Genomic DNA, 20,000 nt, shown 5'->3' on the forward strand with positions numbered 1-20,000 from the left:
AAAAAAGAACAGTGCACAAGTCAAATGGACCAATTTTATGGTGATTTTTTTTTTTTTTTTTTTTTTTTTTTTGTGCTTTTATTATATGGAAAAGATCATCTAAGAAAAGATTTATTTTCTTCTTTATCTTTTTTTAGTGTTCCTCTGAGTAAATGTAACTAAATGTATATTAATCAGCGTAATTTTAAGCTAAAGTATGTTTGATTTGTTTGTTTTAAGCATGACATTTATGATAAGTTAATAAATGTTAAATATGTAATTCATGCATGCACATATTTAAATTTAAATTTAATTGTATTTATTTTAATACAACATCTAGTTTAAATATGTGGATGTGATTTTTCAGTGGAAAAAATAAGTCATGTGGACCAAATTCAATGCTTTAGAAAGTCCTTATGTTCCTCAGAGTCATTGTGAATTAATTTAAAATGATAAATGAATATAGATGTTTACAGAATGTGAATCAGGTTAAATTTAAAGGTACATTTATTTATTTAGTCATTCATTAAGTCTTAAGTCAGTTATAATTTAAAAAAAAAAAGGTGAAATGTGTAATTTATGCATGCACATATTCAAACTTGGTGCAAACAAGATGCATCGTGTCACTCTTGACAATGGTGATCAAACATCATTCATTTTAATATGTCTTCTAGTTTAAATACGTGGATGTCCAAATTAATTGGAAAAACGATAAGTCATATGGACCAAAATTTATGCTGTTTTGTTTGCTTTTTTGGTGGTTTCATTAAATAAAAAAGGAGCAACTTTTGTGGATGTAAATTAATTTAAGAGTAAGTAAATAAATAAATAAATAAATAAAGAATATGAATCAGCCTAAATTTTAAGATGGATTTATTTATTTATTCATGCAAATCATTTATGATAAATGAATAAATGTGAAATATGTCATTCATGCATGCACATATTTAAACTTGGTGCATCAAGATGCATTGTGCCATATTTTTTTTTTTTTTTTTTTATTAATTATTTTGAGTGTATTGCTCAAGGGGGAGAGAGGGGAGAGTAAATGTAAATTAATATTTTCTATATTTATATATTGATAATATATATTTATATGTAATACATTTAAATAATATTTTTAATTTTTTATTTATTTACGCAAGTCATTCATGATAAATTAATAAATGTGAAATATGTCATTAATGCATGTGCATATTCAAACGATTCAATATGCCTTTTTTTGTATTTTTTAATTTATTAATTTTTTGTGTGTGTGTGTTGCTCAAAGGGGGGAGTAAATGTAAATGAATATTTATTGTATTTATATATTCATTTAAATATTAAGCTATTTATTTACTTATGCAAGTCATTTATGATAAATGAATAAATGTGAAATGTGCCGTTCATGCACGCACATATCTATTCCTGATCTATTCTTTTAATATAGTCTTCCTCATGTCCATGAATGACAATCTGAAGGTTACTGGTTCAGTCCCCAAGCTCCAAACTTCCACCGCTGTGCGCTTGAGCAAAGCCCTTAACCACAAGCTGCTCTAGAGCATCTGTCCCTGTACAGTGTTCCACAAGTCACTTTGAACAAAAGCGTACGCTAAACGGCTGCTTGCTTACACCAAGCATTGTTTCACTGTATGCTTCCTGTCATGGGCAATTTACAGCCCTCGTTGAGTCCCTGTCCCAGATTCGCTCACGGTACACGCTGCGCGTAGAGAGGGATCAATACGGTCTTCAAGGAAACATTCCGGCACCTGGGTATTTGTGTCCTGGGAAGCACCTCAGGACCACCCTACCTGGGAAAGGTGGCGATGTCTCATAAATCACATTAGTTCCAGTTCACCAGGAAGACAAGTGCAGTTTAATTGGACAAAAACTCATTTTGCGAACAGCGGAAAAAGAGAAAAACGAAAGCAAAACGGGGCAGGAAGGCCTTGAAGGTGCATGTACCGAGAGATATCCTTTTCTATCTCTTTAATTAAGACTGCTCCCGCTTCTTTTTTTCTTTCCTTAGACATATGGGCATAATTAAGGGAAAACAAATCATTACTGCTGTGTGCATTGCTGGTGAATAATGGCATTGTCAGTATCGACTCCGCTTGCTTCATTTCCCAGACAGACAGGCGCGCTGGAGGTAAAAATGCGGCGTTTTGCTGTCGCTGATGGAAAATAATGCCATCTTAGACATTGTGATGAATTAGATACCTGGGCTTTTGGCAAATATTTAGCTTCCCCCCTCCTCTACATGTCTTGTTTTGAGGTGTTTGATGCAATCCGGCCCGGCTACGCTTTTACAGGCTCGTTCTCTATCTCTCCTCTGTGTGCGTTTTTCATTAGAGTCTCTCTGGAGCGGCCTCAGAATTAAAGCGCATTTAATTTAGCGAGCCTCGTTATGCATCATCAGCTTATACTGTACTTCTCGCTGCTGACATATAACAGTAATCAACAATAGGCGCATTTAGGGCTGAAGTCACTGAAATATGACTTGATTTTGAGCGCGGTTGGTGTGTTTTAATGCGCCGTGTCACGAACGGTGGCGCAAACATTGTTATAATAGATGATCGGGGTCGGGTTACGATGCGGCTTTGTGTACATTAGCATAACCCTCCTCGTTCGCAGGCTAACACGAGCGCTGGCGACTTTTAACTCCACTTAACACGTCTAACGAACATGCCAGTTTTATGAATGCTTTAATATCTGGCAGCTTCCCTGCAGATGTACTTACGAGGAAAGCAGGCCAGCTCACTCCCACGGACGCTCGGCGGCGAAAACAAATGAAAGCGCATAGGAAGTGGTGGCGGCACCAGAGGCGCAGCAGTCATTGTTACTGCAGGGACGCGGCCCTGATACGCTTACAAATTTCTTTGCTTGTCTCTTTCGCTTTTAGGAGATAATCAATACACTTAATGTTCGTTTTCAGAGTCTGTATTGTGCCGTAACTACAGGTCCACGGCGCGACCATAATCTTTTATCACTGTTTTGGAAACACTTTACATTAAGGTTCAATTCATTAACAATATCAAATGCATTAGGTATCGTGAACAACAATTTTTACAGCATTTTTAATGCCATTTATGCTAGTAGTTTTATGCAATTTATTTATTTATTCATTCAATTATTATTATTATTATTATTATTATTATTATTATTATTATTATTATTTATTTATTTATTTTTTTACAAAATCAGTGTTTAATACATTTTCAGTAACAATAATGTGTTATGAATGAACATGAATTAAGGAAAAAAATATATATAATATTTAATATATATATATATATATGTATGTATATATATGTATATGTGTATATATGTATATGTGTGTATATATATATATATATATATATATATATATATATATATATATTTTACATTTTACATTATATTTTATATTATATTTACTGATATTTTAAGGTTTAAAGATTTTTCTAAATAAGATTTTAATATGGAATTAATCTATATAAATTGGTTACTTGTAATAATATTAATAAAAATAAATATTACATTTATTGTATAAATGTATATTTATTATTTTATGCTTATTTATTAGTGCTGTCAAATGATTAATCACATCCAAAATAACTTTTTGTGTGTGTAATATTTCTTTATTTATGATGCATATACAAGTACATACACACATGGATATATATATATATATATATATAAGAAAAATGTTATCATTGTTCATTAATTCGTGTTTAATCATAATACATTATATAACACAATGTTTAAAAATTAATACAATAACTTTAATAATGTTAAAACTGTTTTAATAAATAAAATCTAATTATGAATTAAATACAAATTACATTAACATGTATTATCATATTCAGTAAAATATTGTTCATTGTTACTTTGATATCTAGCGTGTTAAATTGAACCTTAATGTAAAGTTTTACTGTAATTTTATATTGTGGATATCCGGATAATTACATTTGTTTTGAATTTTATTTTCTTTTTGGATAATTTTTTTTTTACTTATTTTATTTAAAAACTAATTCAGATTAATTGTAAATTATTAGCTATTTTTCACACATCACCCAGGAGATTCAGGGGTCAAGCTGCCCCCTAAAGAAGTGGAGGATCCAAACTGCGTACATGTCAAGCAGGACGAGCTTTTAGGTTTTATTGTTTAAACTTTTCAGCATATCTCATGTCTAGGAGTTTCTAGAGGATACAACAATATAAAGGATTAAAAGAGCAACAATCTGAGGAGTAAAATCTTAACTGAACTGTAATGTAATAAATTAAATATATATATCTGTTAAAAAGACACTCAAAACGGTATAAAAATATGGTTCTGACTCTAAATTTGGTTGGATGAGCCGCATTTGAAGCTGATACACACACACACAATTCAGTTCTAAATTAATCAAGCAGTCTTCATTCTATAAGGTTGCAGTGTAGCTTGCCAACTTCAAACAAACCTAAGATTTTCCCCGTTATTTAGGTCGTCTCATTACTCCATGTTTTTAGTCGTAATCATGTGTAAATGAACAGCATCCTTGATTTACAAATCTACACACTTCTGCCATTGCATGGTATGTGAGTCCGTTTTGCCCAGCATGTAGCTCCATATCGGCAGCATCGAAAGCATTTTGTATTGTTGATCCATTTGCGGGGACTGTGGATATTTGACATGCATTGGTCTGAGTGGACAGGGAAAAGGAAAATCATGCTCACTGAAGCTTGAACGAGACGGGCCGCTGCTCTCGGCAAACGCCTTATCGAGCCAGCACCGCCAACCGCAGGCTATTGTGCGGGCCGCGATGTTTCTGTTTACTCATCCGTTTGTTTGTTTGTTTGTTTCCAGGTGCTCCAGAAAGGAAGCCTGCGAGAAGTGGGCCGAGCCGCTTCACTTCAGTACGGAGCTGAAACAGTGTGTTGACATCACTGTCACTCCCGATAACATGTCCGTGACCTCCGTTTCAACACAGGTGATTGAATTTTATATGCTACGCCAGAAGCATAAAATCACCCAGGTATTGCACCGGAACCATTCTCATAATGTATTTTTATCATGGACACTCACAACGGCGTCCTTTATGAGTATTGCTTTTACAGTACAATGAATGCTTTGGTAAAAAATGTACTGTATGAGAGAATATCAAAGTCCAGAAATTATTTAAAGCGATTCTGTCATCATTTACTCACACTCCTTGTAGAGCTTCAGGAAAGGGAAATATTTTCAGTAAGTAATGGCTTAAATATATAATGGATGACATTAGAAGACTTTTATTATGCATTTGTCTTGTTTTTTGTCATTTTTTTTTTTTTAACTTAACAGATCCAGATTTTATTGTAATTATATGGAAAAAAAGGCTCAGGAATTTATTACATTGAAATTTACATTTATGCATTTAACAAAAACAATTCGTCAGAGAGCCAGCAGTATTTGTAATATATAATGCCAAGTTTATTAGACAAAAAAGAAGAGATGAAATGCAAAAATAGAAGTGTTTTGTGTAAGATTATTTATAGATTATTATTTATTTATAAAAGTGTTGTTTAATCTTCGTCATTTGCGTTTCTTGAAATAAAATATAGAAATTAATAATAATCTGTATAAGTTAATGCTGTAAAAATAGTTTATTGTTTGTTTATGATATTTAATGCACAACATAATATTAATTAATTAAACTTTGATGTGAAGTGTTACTGTAATTTTATATTGTGGAAACTTCAAATTTAAAAATAAACTTTCTCATTATATAAAACATGAGTTTAAAAAAATGTCTATTAAAAATGATGGTTCTCACGCTAAATTTAGTTTTATTGGATGCCTAGATTAGGATGGAAGCTAGAGAAGAGTAGAAATGCACAAGTGTGTGTGTGTATGTAAGATTATGTATAGATTATTAGTTATTTATGCCTGCTGCCATCTTTTGTGTTTCTTGTACAAAATATGTAAGTCATACAGCTTTAAAATGACTCGACAGTGAGTAAAAGATGGCAGGGTTTTCATTATTCCGTTAATGCTAACAGAAGCGTGCTAAACCGCTGTTTTCACACATTTTAATCAGGTTGCTGACGTGATGATCTAGCATGTCTGACAGGGGAACGTGTGTGTTTGTGTTTGTGCTCCAGCTGAGTGTGAAGGTGGCTAATGTCCCAAACCTCTCCGCTGGAGTGACGTGCGTGTTTGAGGAGCTAACGGAGAGTCCAGGACAAGTGCAGGCCAAAGGACAAATCCTCTGCATGTCCCCATCCTTGCGAGACGTCCCATCTGTCACTCAGGGATACGGTAAGAAACATGAAATCCCATTTAAAATGCATTTGACACTGGTGATGTGTTTTTGAGTGAAAATGGAAATAATGTAGAATGAGGCTTAACTTTATCGGTTGGGATTTGATTGGATGTTAAAAAGCTGTTATGTTATTGATTAATGAGTTCTTTTTGCCCATGCTGAGCCATCATCTTTTTTGACTAAGACTCTTAAAAGGATCGTTCACCAATAAATGAAAATTACCCCATGATTCATTCACCCTCAAGCCATCCTAGGACTATATGACTTTCTTCTTTCAGACAAATACAATTATATTAATTATATTTATTATATTAAAAAATGTCCAGGCTATTCCCAGCTTTATAATGTCAGTGAATGGGTGTTAAATTTTAAGTGTTTATTTTTATTATCATTATTATTATTATTATTATTATTATTATTATTTTTTTTTTTTTTGCTTTTTTATGTAGAAAACAAATCAGGTTAATTGTAAATTATTAGCAATTTTCACACATATCACCCATGAGATTCATGAGTCAAACTGCTCTCTGGAAAACTGCATACTGGACAAACTCAAGTATGTCAAACAGAATGAGTTTTTAGTTTTTATTGTTTGAACTTTTCAGCATCTCCATGTATATCTATACAAGTCTAGTTTCTAGAGGATGCAACAAAATAAAGGATTAAAAGAGCACCAGCCAGATTTATATATATATATATATATATATATATATATATGTATGTATGTATATATATGTGTATATATGTATATATATGTATATATGTATATATATGTATATATGTGTATATATGTGTGTGTGTGTGTATATATATATGTATATGTGTATATATATATGTGTATATATATGTATATATATGTATGTATGTATATGTATAGAAAAAAAAAAAAAAAATATATATATATATATATATATATATATATATATATATACACTTAAAACAGTATATAAGAAATATGGTTCTGACTCTAAATTTGGTTGGTTGAGCCGCATTTGACATGCACTCATCTCATTTATATATCAATCAAGCAGTATTTATTCTATAAGGTAGCAATGTAGCTTGGCAACTTCAGACAAACCTAAGTTTTTCAAAGGAAAATTAAGTGCATCCATCCATCATAAAAGTATTCCACATAGAATTAATAAAGGTTAATAAAGGCCTTCTGAAACAAATCACATTTACCCTATGTCATCCGCCAGAATGCCATTCTCTTGTGAACACGCATATGACAGTTAACAGAAGCTAGAGATTTCAGTTTATAAAGTTTTAAATAAGGATATTTTTCTCACACAAATGCATCAACCTGCTTCAGAAGGCCTTTATTAACACTCCGGAGCCATGTGGAGTACTTTTTATAATGGATGGATACACTTTATTGGACTTCAAAATCTCAACACCCATTGACTGCTATTATAAAGCTTGGAAGAGCCAGGACATTTTTTTATTATAACTCCGATTGTATTCGTCTGAAAGGTGAAAGTCATATACACTTGGCTTGAGGGTGAGTAAATCATTGGTCATTTTCATTTTTGGGTGAACTATCCCTTTAATAAAGGTAATTGTGGTGTATAATTTAACTTGAATGAAATGAGGCTGAAAGACAGATGTATAATTCATTCAACAGGTTGTTTTAATGTCTTAGGCCTTGTCTAATTTACATGTTTTCAGGTCTGAACAGCAAAGGATGTTTCCCCAAACTCTTGCCTTAAAACTGACCATCTCAGACAGATGATCTGACTTGCTGACAGCTCTAATGGCTTCTTTAATCATCATAATATCATATGTCTAATATTGTAAATAATTTAGCATGGGCTCCTCTTGATGACACTTGGATCCTCCCCAATGTTTTATTCTCATTTTATTCTCCAACGTCACCTATTCAGAAAGAAAATGGAATTTGAAAAGCGGCACACATTTTGAAAATAGATGATAAGAAATGTTTCTCAAGCAGCAAATCAACATATTAGAATGATTTTTGAAGTATCATGTGACATTGAAGACTGGAGTAATGATGCTGGAAATTCATAGAAATAATATTTTTGATAATATATTCAAATAGAAAACGGTTATTTTAAATTGTAATGTTTGTCCATTAAAGGTTTGTAGAAATGTATTTTTTAACAGTCAGACTGTACATCAGTCACTCTCAGCCTCGTTTTCATTTGCGTCAAATTAAATACATCTACTCTGACCAAGTCTATTAAGCTGCTCCGCAGAGTTGGTTCGAACAAATTGCGCTTTAGAAATAAAATTTAATTTGATTTAATTTTTCCTTCCATGTTTCCCATTTTGTGCCAGTCTTTTTTTTTTTTTTTTTTTTTTTTTGTGATGACTGATAATTGCATGAATCTCTTCTGAGCCTCCTGAAGCTTTGAGACCTACTTCATTTTCCTCTTTTTCATTTTTTAAGGTACTCTAAGAATTCAAAATCTCCTGATGGTAACTTTTAGACTCCGGAAGCCTGGTATTCCCATTAATAACAATTATTGCATGTCCAAATGGAAATATTATGTCAATTATAGTGAAGTGAGGCCCACAAGTATAATTTGATGGGCAGAGATGTAGTCATTATGGAACGCAAAAGGGTTGCTGAGTTTGAAACATAAGTGCATTTCGCTCACAGATGGAAGAAGTGGATAAATGGTCTCGCAATCAAATGTATTAGAAACGTGAACATTAGTGAGTATATGTGCAGAGCGGGGCACAGATGCTGCGCTGTCTGCATTAGACCGTCAGCGCCAGTTCAAACAGCCCTTCTCTCGCTAACTTCATTTCTCATGCATTTTCTTCGCCTTTCTCTCCATTACTGTCTCTTTTTGCGTTCTTTTGCAGGCGATAAACGGGTCGTGAAGCTCTCTCTGAAGTCCAATGAGACCGGTCTCAAATTCATCACCACCGATTTCATCTTCTACAACTGCAGCGTCTTGCAATCGTAAGTGCAGCGATCAGAGATGTCTTTGTGACGTGCGAAACTCACAGTCGGGTTTGATTGGATTCACAGTCATTGAACTAGTTTCCTTCACAGCCGTCGTTATCCACTTTGTCAGCAATTTTGCCATTTTTTTTTTTTTTTTTTTTTTTTTTTTCCCCACAATTGATTCAGCACTTTTTGCCCAGCCTCACGTCTTTGCTTTTAAAACAGCTAGCGCAGCTGCTGGAATTTTTCACATTAAAGAAATTATATTGAAGTTCTTGAAAAACACGCTGGACAATGAGAGAGGAAACCGAAGTCCGGTGGTTAAAGCTGTGGGTGGGTAACATGATGGTTGCGGGTTGAATCAGTCCAGAAGTTACTGATTTTATTAGTCGAGTCACTTTTATTTCACCTTCTATTTCAAATACAAAGCAGCTTCACAGTGATAAACAGGAAAATATTATTAATATTGCATTATTAATATGAATAGATTAATTATGGTTCACGTTTATTTATACATACTTAATACTTAATATTAAATGTTAATGTTAACATTAATGCATTTGCACAACTAAAAAAACAAATATTGCATATAATAAAATTAAAATATTACAAAACATATATAAATTAACATTGAACAAGAATTTTAAAAATGCTGTAAAACATTAGCAATCTTAAAGATGACAAAATAGATTAAAAAAAAATCTGTTAATTTGTGGTCAAATCATGATGGCTGAAATTAAATTGGCTTTACTGATACACACAAACATAACAGATGTGTTGAGATACTCGCTGAAATCAGAAGAGCTTGAGCTGGATTAGACAGATGTTTGTAGAAAAGCAAGTGTTTGCGTAATCAAAACCACATGCATAATTTAATCTAGAGTGCTTATTAAAATTATTTTGAAAAAAAGGCTCTTTACCAGAGCTCTGTTTGTTAATATCGATGTATTTTTTTTTGTCAATATATCTTCCTTGCTAATATCTAGAGGCTCAAGCACATAGCGCATAAACCCTATTGTTGTTATAAAGGCCAAGGCTCAGCCATCTCCACGTAGAACTGATTGTGCAGACCAAACCGTAATTCGTAGAGATTTAAAACGTGGATGAATGGTAGTACTCACACCGCTGACAATTTCACCAATGCTCGCCCCTGTTGGCCTGACGGGCGCGCTACAGCGATCAAAAATACTTTTCATGTATTTTGGATTTTTTGAAAAACCTACTTTTGCTAACTAATCCTAGGTTTTTCGCTCGATCGGAACCAAAGCAGTGCAGAAAGATTCGCTGGAGAGCGAATATCAATAATTTTCAAAAAAAAAGTTGAACTTTTGACTCACCATTGCAAAGGGATGTCAAAGTGTTCAAAGGGGTGGGGCCACTTTTAGAAAAATCCCTAAAGCTCCTCAAAAGGAGAAATCTTTACCAAACGCAGAAAACTTATGCAAGAGCTCAATATGGGGTCACAGAACAAAAATCGCTGAGCGTTGCCACTTGGTGGCGCTATAAGAGGGTGAAAAAACATAAAAATGGCTATATCTACGCAACCATTTATCCTATCAACATTAAAATTTTGGTCAAAAGTGCTGCAAGTGTCTATAAGGACATTTGACATCTCAATTGGCATGGACATTTGACAAAGACATCTCAAAAGAAACATGGCTGCCATTGGCCGATGAAGTTTGAGCACCTATTAGACCAGGTTAACGGAGGCCGATCGGAACGAACCTTGGTGGGACTGTTTGACTCGTCCTCAAAAGTCCCTGAGAATTTTGAAAGAAATCAGCCACGGGGGGGGGCGATATTGTGTTTTCCAAGGGAGTAAACGATTGTGCGTCACAGTTTTTCATACATATATGCAATGTTTGTATCATATGACATATGAACTCCTCATTCTAGACAACTTCACATCTAGAATCAATGCTGTCAATCAAATAGTTTGTTAAATGATTGAGAGTGAAAAAACTACTTTGCGAACTTGTCTTAGGTTCACTCAATCTGGAAAAAAACACTGCAGGACAAATCTCTGGACTCTGTCAATAATTCTCAAAAAAAAAAAAAACATGTTGAAATCTGCCCTTTGGGAAGCTATAATGGGGTCATTTAGAAAAGGGGCCTGTCCAAATTTACCCAAAATCCTATAAAGCCTCGAGGAAAACTCAAAACTTCACAAAACCTGCTGAGCACATGCGACAGGTGATTCTAAACAAGCACGCAAAGTTTTAAGGAGATCGGACCTATAACAGTTATAAACATTGAAAAGCATGATATTTCTATGGTAAATTACCTGGATTTGCCAAAATGCTTTTTTAAATCATTGATTTAGGTGGTTACAGGCTTAATAATGTCTGCTTGCATGCCTTAAAGCGCTTGAACCTCGATAATCGCTTTATTTCTGATTTGTAAACATGCATTAATTGAACGCGTCTGTTTCTGAACACAAGAACATTTATGTGTGCAGCCTTAAAAGAAAAAAATTTGACATTTGTAGAAAAAAATTGTAATCATAAAACTCATTTACACAGACACATTTACACAGTTATGAATATCTAGCAAAAAAATGTATTTTTAAAAGAATAACTATACTTATATTACCTTGCCATTACATTTCAGAAAACTAGTCGGAGCTGCTGCATGATTGTTTCTAATGCAACAGATATTTTTTCATCTTTTGAAAAATCATAGAAATGCTATTATTGTGGAGGAAATGCTTTTGTTGTAGTTTCCATTCACCACTATAGATGTTTACCCAGCTATGACGACTTCTGTCCGTAGCAGCTGTAGGAAAAAAAAAAAAAAAAAAAAAAAAAGTAGTTGGCTTCTTTGATAGAGACATCACCTGCTTGCTTATTATAGAATGTGCATTGGCCCGGCTTTTTTTTACTCGTTGCCGATGTGAAATGTACTGTTGGAGTGTAACCTTGACAAACGTGTTTTTTCCCTCTACTCAGCATGAGTACTTACTTGGGTATTGTCTTTGTAGAAAATTGCTGTTCGGGACATTACCAAGATGCCACGTGGAGAAATAGTTCACCCAGGAATGAAAATTTACCTCCACTTGTTAGAAAACTAGAGTTTCTATCTTCTGCTGAACTCAATAGATGATGTTTTGAAGAATATTTTTGTTTTTAACAGTTGACGGTAGCCATTGGAAGTCGGAAGTCAATGGCCACCGTCAACTGTTTGTTGACCAGCATTCTTCAAAATATCATTTTTTGCTGAAAGAAATTCATACAGGTTTAGAACAACTTGAGAGGTCAGTAAATAATGGCGATTTTCATTATGGGGCTTAATAATCCCTTTAAAGTGATTTTAATGTAGTCAGAAGGACTTTTTGTTTTGAAGAGGGACTTTGCTTATGGAAAATTCTTTTTAATTTGATGCTTGAGTTGTTATGAGAGCCTCATTTAAAAACAAAAACATCTGTAAATTTCTCAGAAACCAGCAAATGTTCTGCTGAAATCATAATTTTGCTTCGTAATACACAATAAGTTTCCACTGGCAGTAAAAAAGAGTGAGTTGCAGCTCCGTCTGTGGTCAGTAAATGAGTGTAATTGCTCCAGAGGTGTTAGCACTGGTGTGTAATTGCAGTGCGGTCCAGCTGTTGGCTGCTGAGACGATTTCCGTCTGAGGTTCAGGTTATTTTTGTGCTTTGTTTACGTGGTCGTCTGCTTCTGCCTCAAGTCAAGTCAGCTTCATTTATATATTTATATATCAATTATGAAACCAACACAACTTCAGCTGTAATGTAGCTCTGAAAAGACAGTATTGTCATTATACAACTCCGTTTGGTTCATTGTTAATTCAGTAGGGCCCTATGATTTCCGTGGACGGAACTGTGGAATCCGGTCATAAAAATAGAATTTACTGTGTGCATGCTTCGGAATTTGCCAAATTTGGGATGAATAAATCAAACATATCTCAGTACACTTAAATCAAAATTAGATATGGACTAGTGCCTGTGAATATTAAGCCGCAAAGATACTGTTTACGTACAAATCCTGTATGTTCTGCGTGTCTGTGTAAATGAATGGCACAGATGTGCGGTTTCGTTTACTACACGCATACTAAAGCGACCCGTCAAAATAAAAGTTTGGTTTAACTTGAAAAAACTGTCAAAGAAATATATTACTGAATATAATGATTGTACTACTACTACTAGTAATACAATTACTATTAAAACATTATTTTCAAGTAATATTTACCAGAAAAATTATTTACCAGAATTTATTTACCAACAAAAATGTAAACGCACAACACATGATTTCTGAAAAAAAGAAAGAAAATAATAATAAATGTGTTTTATAAAAACAGGTATTTATTTTGATTACTAAAGTTTAGTGAAACCATTAAAATGGAAAACAGAAAATAAAACTGAATATGGGAAATTTAAGTTCTATTTAAAAAATTCTTTAAATTAAATTTTGTAAGTTTCATCATTTCAATTAATTAGACATGCATTTTGATTAATAACATTTATTTAACCATTAAAACAGAGTCTAGAAAAATTTAAATGGATCAAAATTAAATTTGAGAAACAATAAAATAATTTTATATAAATATATTGCTGTTATATTGTGTAAGTTTCATGATTTCAATAAAGTCAACATGCTTTTGATTAATTAAATTGAATTAAACCATTAAAACAGAATCCAGAAAAATTAAAACAGATAAAAACGGAATTTGGGAGAAAATGAAACAGAATTTTTTTATAAATAAATTGCTGTTAAATTGTGTACGTTTTATGATTTCAATAAATTAGACAGGCTTTTTGATGAATGAAATTGAAATTAACCATTAAAACAGAGTCTAGAAAAAAATTTGGTAAAAATTAAATAAAAAGTTTATATTAATAAATTGTTGTTAAATTTTCTAAGTTTCATGATTTCAGTTATTTGGACATGCTTTCTGAGTAATGACATTTAATTAAACCATTAAAACAGATTATAGAAAAATGTAAATGGATAAAAGCAGAATTTGGAAGAGAAAAAAACCCTGAATTGCTGTTGAGTAAGTTTCATGATTGCAATTAATTAGACATGCTTTTTGATTAATAACTATTGACAAGTGAACTATTAAAACAGTGTCTAGAAAAATTTTAAAGGATAAAAACGGAATTTAGAAAAAAATAAAATGGAATTTTAAATAAATAAATTGCTGTTAAATTGTGTGTGTTACATGATTGCAATTATTTAGACATGCTTTTTAATTAATAAAATTTAAGTAAACCATTTAAAACAGAGTCTAGAAAGATAAAAATGGGGTTTGGAAAAAATAAAATGGAATTTTACATAAGTAATTGCTGTTACATTTTCTAAGTTTCATGATTTCAATTAATTAGTCATGCTTTTTAATTAATAAAATTTAAGTAAACCATTAAAACAGAGTGTAGAAAAATTCAAACAAAAATGGGGCTTGGAAAAAAATAAAATGGAATTTTACATAAATAAATTGCTGTTAATATTTCTAAGTTTCATGATTTCAATTCTTTAGACATGCTTTTTAATTAATAACATTTAAGTAAACCATTAAAACGTCTAGAAAATTAAAAAGTCTAGAAAATTAAAACGGATAAAAACTGAATTAGGAAAAAAATGAAATAAAATGGAATTTTATATAAATTGCTGTTAAATTGTGTTCGTTTTATGATTGTAATTAATTAGACATGCTTTTTGATTAATAACACTGAAGTAAATCATTAAAACAGTGTCTAGAAAAAAATGGATAAAAACGGAATTTGGGAAAAAAATAGCTAATTTGAGGGCCCTATTTCTGTTTAGCTCAGGTTAATACTGTAAATCGAACTCTGTTCAGCTCTAAAGAAGCTCAGGTCAGTTGAGTGTTGATTCGCAGTCACGCCCAAACTCTGACCCGAGAGCGATCCGCGCTCTATATATTTATGTTCATTTGCACTTCAGTCACTGTGAAGTCAATGCGGTGGGTGGCGACGTGTCGGTGAATCCCGGAGGACAGGATCCCCCTCGTTTATTTCCCTCCTTTCATTCGACCGCTTTACATCACTTAACCCAGTCAGCCAGCACAATCACGCATTGTTAGCGCCTCCTTTGTTTTTCCGAACCCATTTCGGCCGTTCCAGTTGTGATTTGCATGGAAACGGGAGGGAAATGCGAATTAGTTTATCAAAGGAAGGAAAGCGGAAAACAAAAGGAGGATGAAATATGACAACTGGAGGGAGCCGCCACGTGACGACGTCAATTTGCACCTTGGTGCTGCGTGTACAGGTAGAAAATTAGATGCACAAACCTACACTCGGCAATCCCGTCTCCGTGTGTGTGTGTGTGTGTTTGCGCGAGTACGAGCGCCCGTGCTGATCCATCTCGGCAGTTGCCATGGCAACCTACGTCCGAGCGAGGCCCGCTACCTTGCCAGCACGGCCTATAGCCTGTGCCAGATTTCCTGTTTTCACAAAAGCCCTGTGGGAACGTTTAGCCCGCCGATTGTCTTCGCCTCTGGTGACGCCGGCGGACGGCACCCACTCGTCATCTTCGTCCTCTTGCCTCCATCTTTATTCCCCAGAATTCTTGGGCCACCCAGACCCTAAAGGCCTTTCAACAACCCCCCTCTTAACCTCATCTAATGGCCACCTGTGATGTGAGAGAGGGGGGCAGGGGAGGAAGCTGTGGTGCATTTCAGGATATTTTGTTATGAAATGGCTTATATAAAGCCGCAGCTCTTTATTCTGTTTCATCTTCCCATGCAGCTGTTAGCGAGGGTGTCTTTCTGGTGCTAGTTAGTTTTGGATGTGAATGTGGGCATTCATTAAACATGTGAAACTCTTTTGTGCTTTATTGCTCAACCTAGATATGCGTGGCCTCAAGTTACCAGGAAGTGCATATCAAAGGACGACTGTGTCCTCTCTCACCGGTTTTGTGAATAGTTTGGGAGGTTTTCAGGGAGAAGTTGAAGAGTTTAACAATAAGGAACATTTGTTGTTGTTGTTTTTTTTTGCCTTGCAATCTTGTTTGGTTTACTGTATGTATTCTGCAGTGTTGTTGTGGTTTCTGCTGTGTCACCAAGATAATGTTATCTGGCTAACAGATGTTTTTTTTTTTTTTTTGAATTTGTAAAAATGATTTCTGATAGTCTTGGAAGCATCATTTAGAATGTGCTGAAAACCTGAAAACTACAAGATAATCAATAATGTTTTGTGATTGTTTTTATATAAATAAAAAAAAAATTAACCTCAAAATTTTTTTTTTCTAATTTTCAGAAAATAATTATTCTGCTCAGAAATTATATATAAAATGGTTATTTTTGAAAATGTGAAAAAAAATTCTAACTTGTAAAATTATTGTCAAAAAAATTATATATTTATATAAAATGGATTATAATATATAAAATGGATATTTAAAAAAAAATGTGAAAGCATTTGGTCATTTTTATTTTAAATTTTGAGAAATAAAATAATGTCATAAAAATATTTAAAAATATATAAAAACTTTGAAAAGGAAAAAAACATTCTGCTCAGAAATTTTTATATATAATATTTTTATATTATTTTAGTATTATTTTTTTATATTATTATTATTATTATAATTATTATTATTTTATATTATTATAGTTATTAACATGTGGGGAAAAAAGTGTTGTGTATGAGAATATAAATTATTCTTAAGTTTCACTGAGAAGGCTTGATTTTATCCATTAGGAGTTGATTGGATTGTGAAAAGTGGGTGTTCCTTACTAGAATGGAGCCAGAAGATTGGATGGGAGGGTTTGGGGAAAGATTAGTGATGTTATCTAAAAGATGTAGACCATAGCATTACTCTTTGAGCTTATTTTGACCTTTGTAATGATGTGCACAGATGAATCGAGGCCAGAAACTTGTATTAAGAACTTAAATACGGCCAAGTTTTAATTTCAGTGAGAGTATAGTGCACAGACTCCAGATCTGATGCCGTTTGCCTGCAGAAAGTCCAGCCCAGACTCCCAGCGATGGTAAAATACTCACTTCATCAGAGTGTCACCATTTGGCCGTGCTGTGTTTTTCAGCCCACGCTCAAATTAAAGCTGAGTGAATTGATGGGCCTTAAACCCCTGACACAGCATATTGCATATTTCAGGCGAGACTTGCAGATCCGTTTGCAGTATTTACAATGCATTTCAGCTGCAGTGGAGCACTGTGCCCTCCTCCATCAGCTCTAGTTTGCATCTTTACCTTCCAGCGTGCTAAAGAACACACCCACGCTGAACCCCCCTCGGCAGCGATATTAGATTCAGCAAGTTAAAATGCACCTGTACCGCAAAGAAAATGCATTAACGTATTTTAAATGACCCATGATAACTAGGGATGCTCCGATCCGCCTTTTTCACCTCCGATACCAACTACTTCATGATAATGAAAAATAAAATAATAAATATGAAAAAACATATGTACATTCATAATCTATGACAAAAATATATCATAAACTAGGTTAGTGGATAATTGAGCAGCAAAAGTTATTCTAGAAAAATCTAAAGTATGTTTAGAAATCCAAACATTTAATGAAAAAATATTATTTTGTGGGGAACAAATAAATTGTTGCACTAAATCTGGTAAAATGTTACACATTGCTTTTTGTATTATAAAATCCATTAATGAAAAACGGTGTATTTATATATAAGTATATACTATAAAATTAAAATACATTACTTTTAAATGTATAGCATATTTTGTGATAAGGCAACAAGGTCGCGTTAACCGAAAATTGTCCGTCATTGACGTTTTTTTTAATCAGTGACGGAAAAATCTGAAGGCCGTCCGTCATTTTGACAGATTGCACTGAGAGTGATTTCTTATAACTCTAATTCCCACCCCTGTCCAGTTGGTGGCGAGTGCGCTCCAGTGTGGTAGCAGAGCAAGGAATACAGAACAAAAACTAAACTGTCATGAATCATTCGCTATGCGTGTGATTACGCACAGGCGAGTATTCAGTTTAAGCTACAGCAATCTATCACGCCACATTAAAGAGCATTTTTTGCTTGAATTTCCTAATGAAATAGAATTTGAAATCTGAGACTTTTTTTCATTTTGAAAGTAACAAAGCACAGAGCTAAGCCTATTGCGATTTCGATTGGATAGTAGGCACACTATGTACGCTTCATTAATAAACTGAAAACAGCATAGATAGACCAAAAGATCGACTGGGGTTTAATGACGATCACAGAGAACAACGCAGCAGACTGCATACCCTGTTTGTTTGCTTTATTTCACAAAACCACAGAGTGTTGTTGTTACTGTGAGTGTACACAAATAAAAGTGAATTCCTTACAGATTCCATTGATGTATTGCTCTTATCTGTACGATCAGAAATGATGGAGAAATTGAAGTTCTTTTTGGCGTTATCAGAAAAACGGCCACAAACCGCGACGGCACGTTTTTCGACCCCAGAGGGTTAAAGGAGAACTCCACTTCCAGAACAACAGTTCACAAATAATTTACTCACCCCCTTGTCATCCAAGATGTTCATGTCTTTCTGTCTTCAGTCGTCAAGAAATTATGGTTTTGGAAGCATTTCAGCATTTCAGGATTTTTCTCCTTATAATGGACTCATTGGTGCCCCGATTTTGAACTTCCAAAATGTAGTTTAAATGCAGCTTCAAAAGGCTCTAAATGATCCCAGCCGAGGAAGAAGGGTCTTATTTAAGCACAAAAGCTCGTGTAGCACAGGCTCTGGGATGCGCGTTCATGACGCTATGTACTGTTTAATCACTTCGTAAGGTCATGCAGAACGTAGGCGGAACCACAGACCCAGTGTTTACAAAGCGAAGTACGTTTGTAAGTGCAAGTACGTTTGTAAACGCTGTTTACAAACAAAAAGGTGCAACGATGTCCTCCTGTCAAGTTGTAGGAGAAAATAAGATGGAGTTTTTCGCCATATTCAGTACACAGACAACGAACTTGCACGTGATTCATAGTAGTGATGGGAAGTTCGGATCATTTTACCGACTCGGACCTTTGAGTCTTGTTCAGCAAAATGAACAAATCTTTTTTCGAGTCATTTCGTTCATTTTAGCAAAATATAATTAAAATGTTACGTGTTACTTCCCTAACACATCTACTGCGTTCACAAACGTTGATCACACTACAAACAAAACAAAACTATAATGCTATAAGAAACAGAAAAGATTAATTCATTGTTTACCTGGGTCTTTAGTCTATGATTAGCTCACCTCACCTCTTATCTGACAAGTTTTCAGCGTTTGTTCGAAACGACTCGAAACAGGTGAGCTAATTTCAGTACAGAACCTAATAGGATGTTGCGAATACCCAACTGAACAAATCACTCCCCAAGACGACTCGTTCTTCCCGAGTCACATTAAAGATTCGTTCAAAATGAAAGAATCATTAAAAGAACGACCCATTACTAATTCGTAGCGTCATGGACGCACATCCCAGAGCCTGTGCTACACAAGCTTTTGTGCTTAAAAAGTATAAAAAATTTCATTTTCGGAAAAAAAATGACAGATCGTTTCGTTAGATAAGACCCTCCTTCCTCGGCTGGGATCGTTTAGAGCCCTGCGTTTAAACTACATTTTGGAAGATCAAAATCAGGGCACCAATGAAGTCTATTATATGGAGAAAAATCCTGAAATGCTCTCCTCAAAAACCATAATTTCTTTACGACTAAAGACAAAAAGACATGAACATCTTGGATGACAAGAGGGTGAGTAAATTATTTGTAAATTGTTGTTCTGGAAGTGGAGTTCTCCTTTCAGAATAGATATTTGTTCATAAAAATGAGAATATCTTGCTCGCCCTGTAGGTTCATGATTAAAAATGAAAATGTGAACAAAAATAAAAAAACAATTAAATGTGTTAATATAATTAAAATAATAAAATTAAAATGACGGGTAATAATAGA

At 33.8% G+C, this 20,000-nt stretch overlaps 1 protein-coding gene across 1 annotated transcript in view; it reads left to right on the top strand.

Annotated features, from left to right (window-relative positions):
• The window catches only part of plxna3 (plexin A3), a 209,301-nt gene that overhangs the window by 106,873 nt on the left and 82,428 nt on the right, over positions 1-20,000 (top strand). The window contains exons 6-8 of the mRNA XM_051117011.1: positions 4,787-4,910; positions 6,061-6,217; positions 9,054-9,153. Coding sequence (XP_050972968.1) covers positions 4,787-4,910; positions 6,061-6,217; positions 9,054-9,153 — 381 coding nt within the window. The remainder of the gene's footprint in view (positions 1-4,786; positions 4,911-6,060; positions 6,218-9,053; positions 9,154-20,000) is intronic.

This window comes from Labeo rohita, chromosome 8, assembly GCF_022985175.1.
Source record: "Labeo rohita strain BAU-BD-2019 chromosome 8, IGBB_LRoh.1.0, whole genome shotgun sequence".
In the NCBI taxonomy this organism is placed as follows: Eukaryota; Metazoa; Chordata; class Actinopteri; order Cypriniformes; family Cyprinidae; genus Labeo; species Labeo rohita.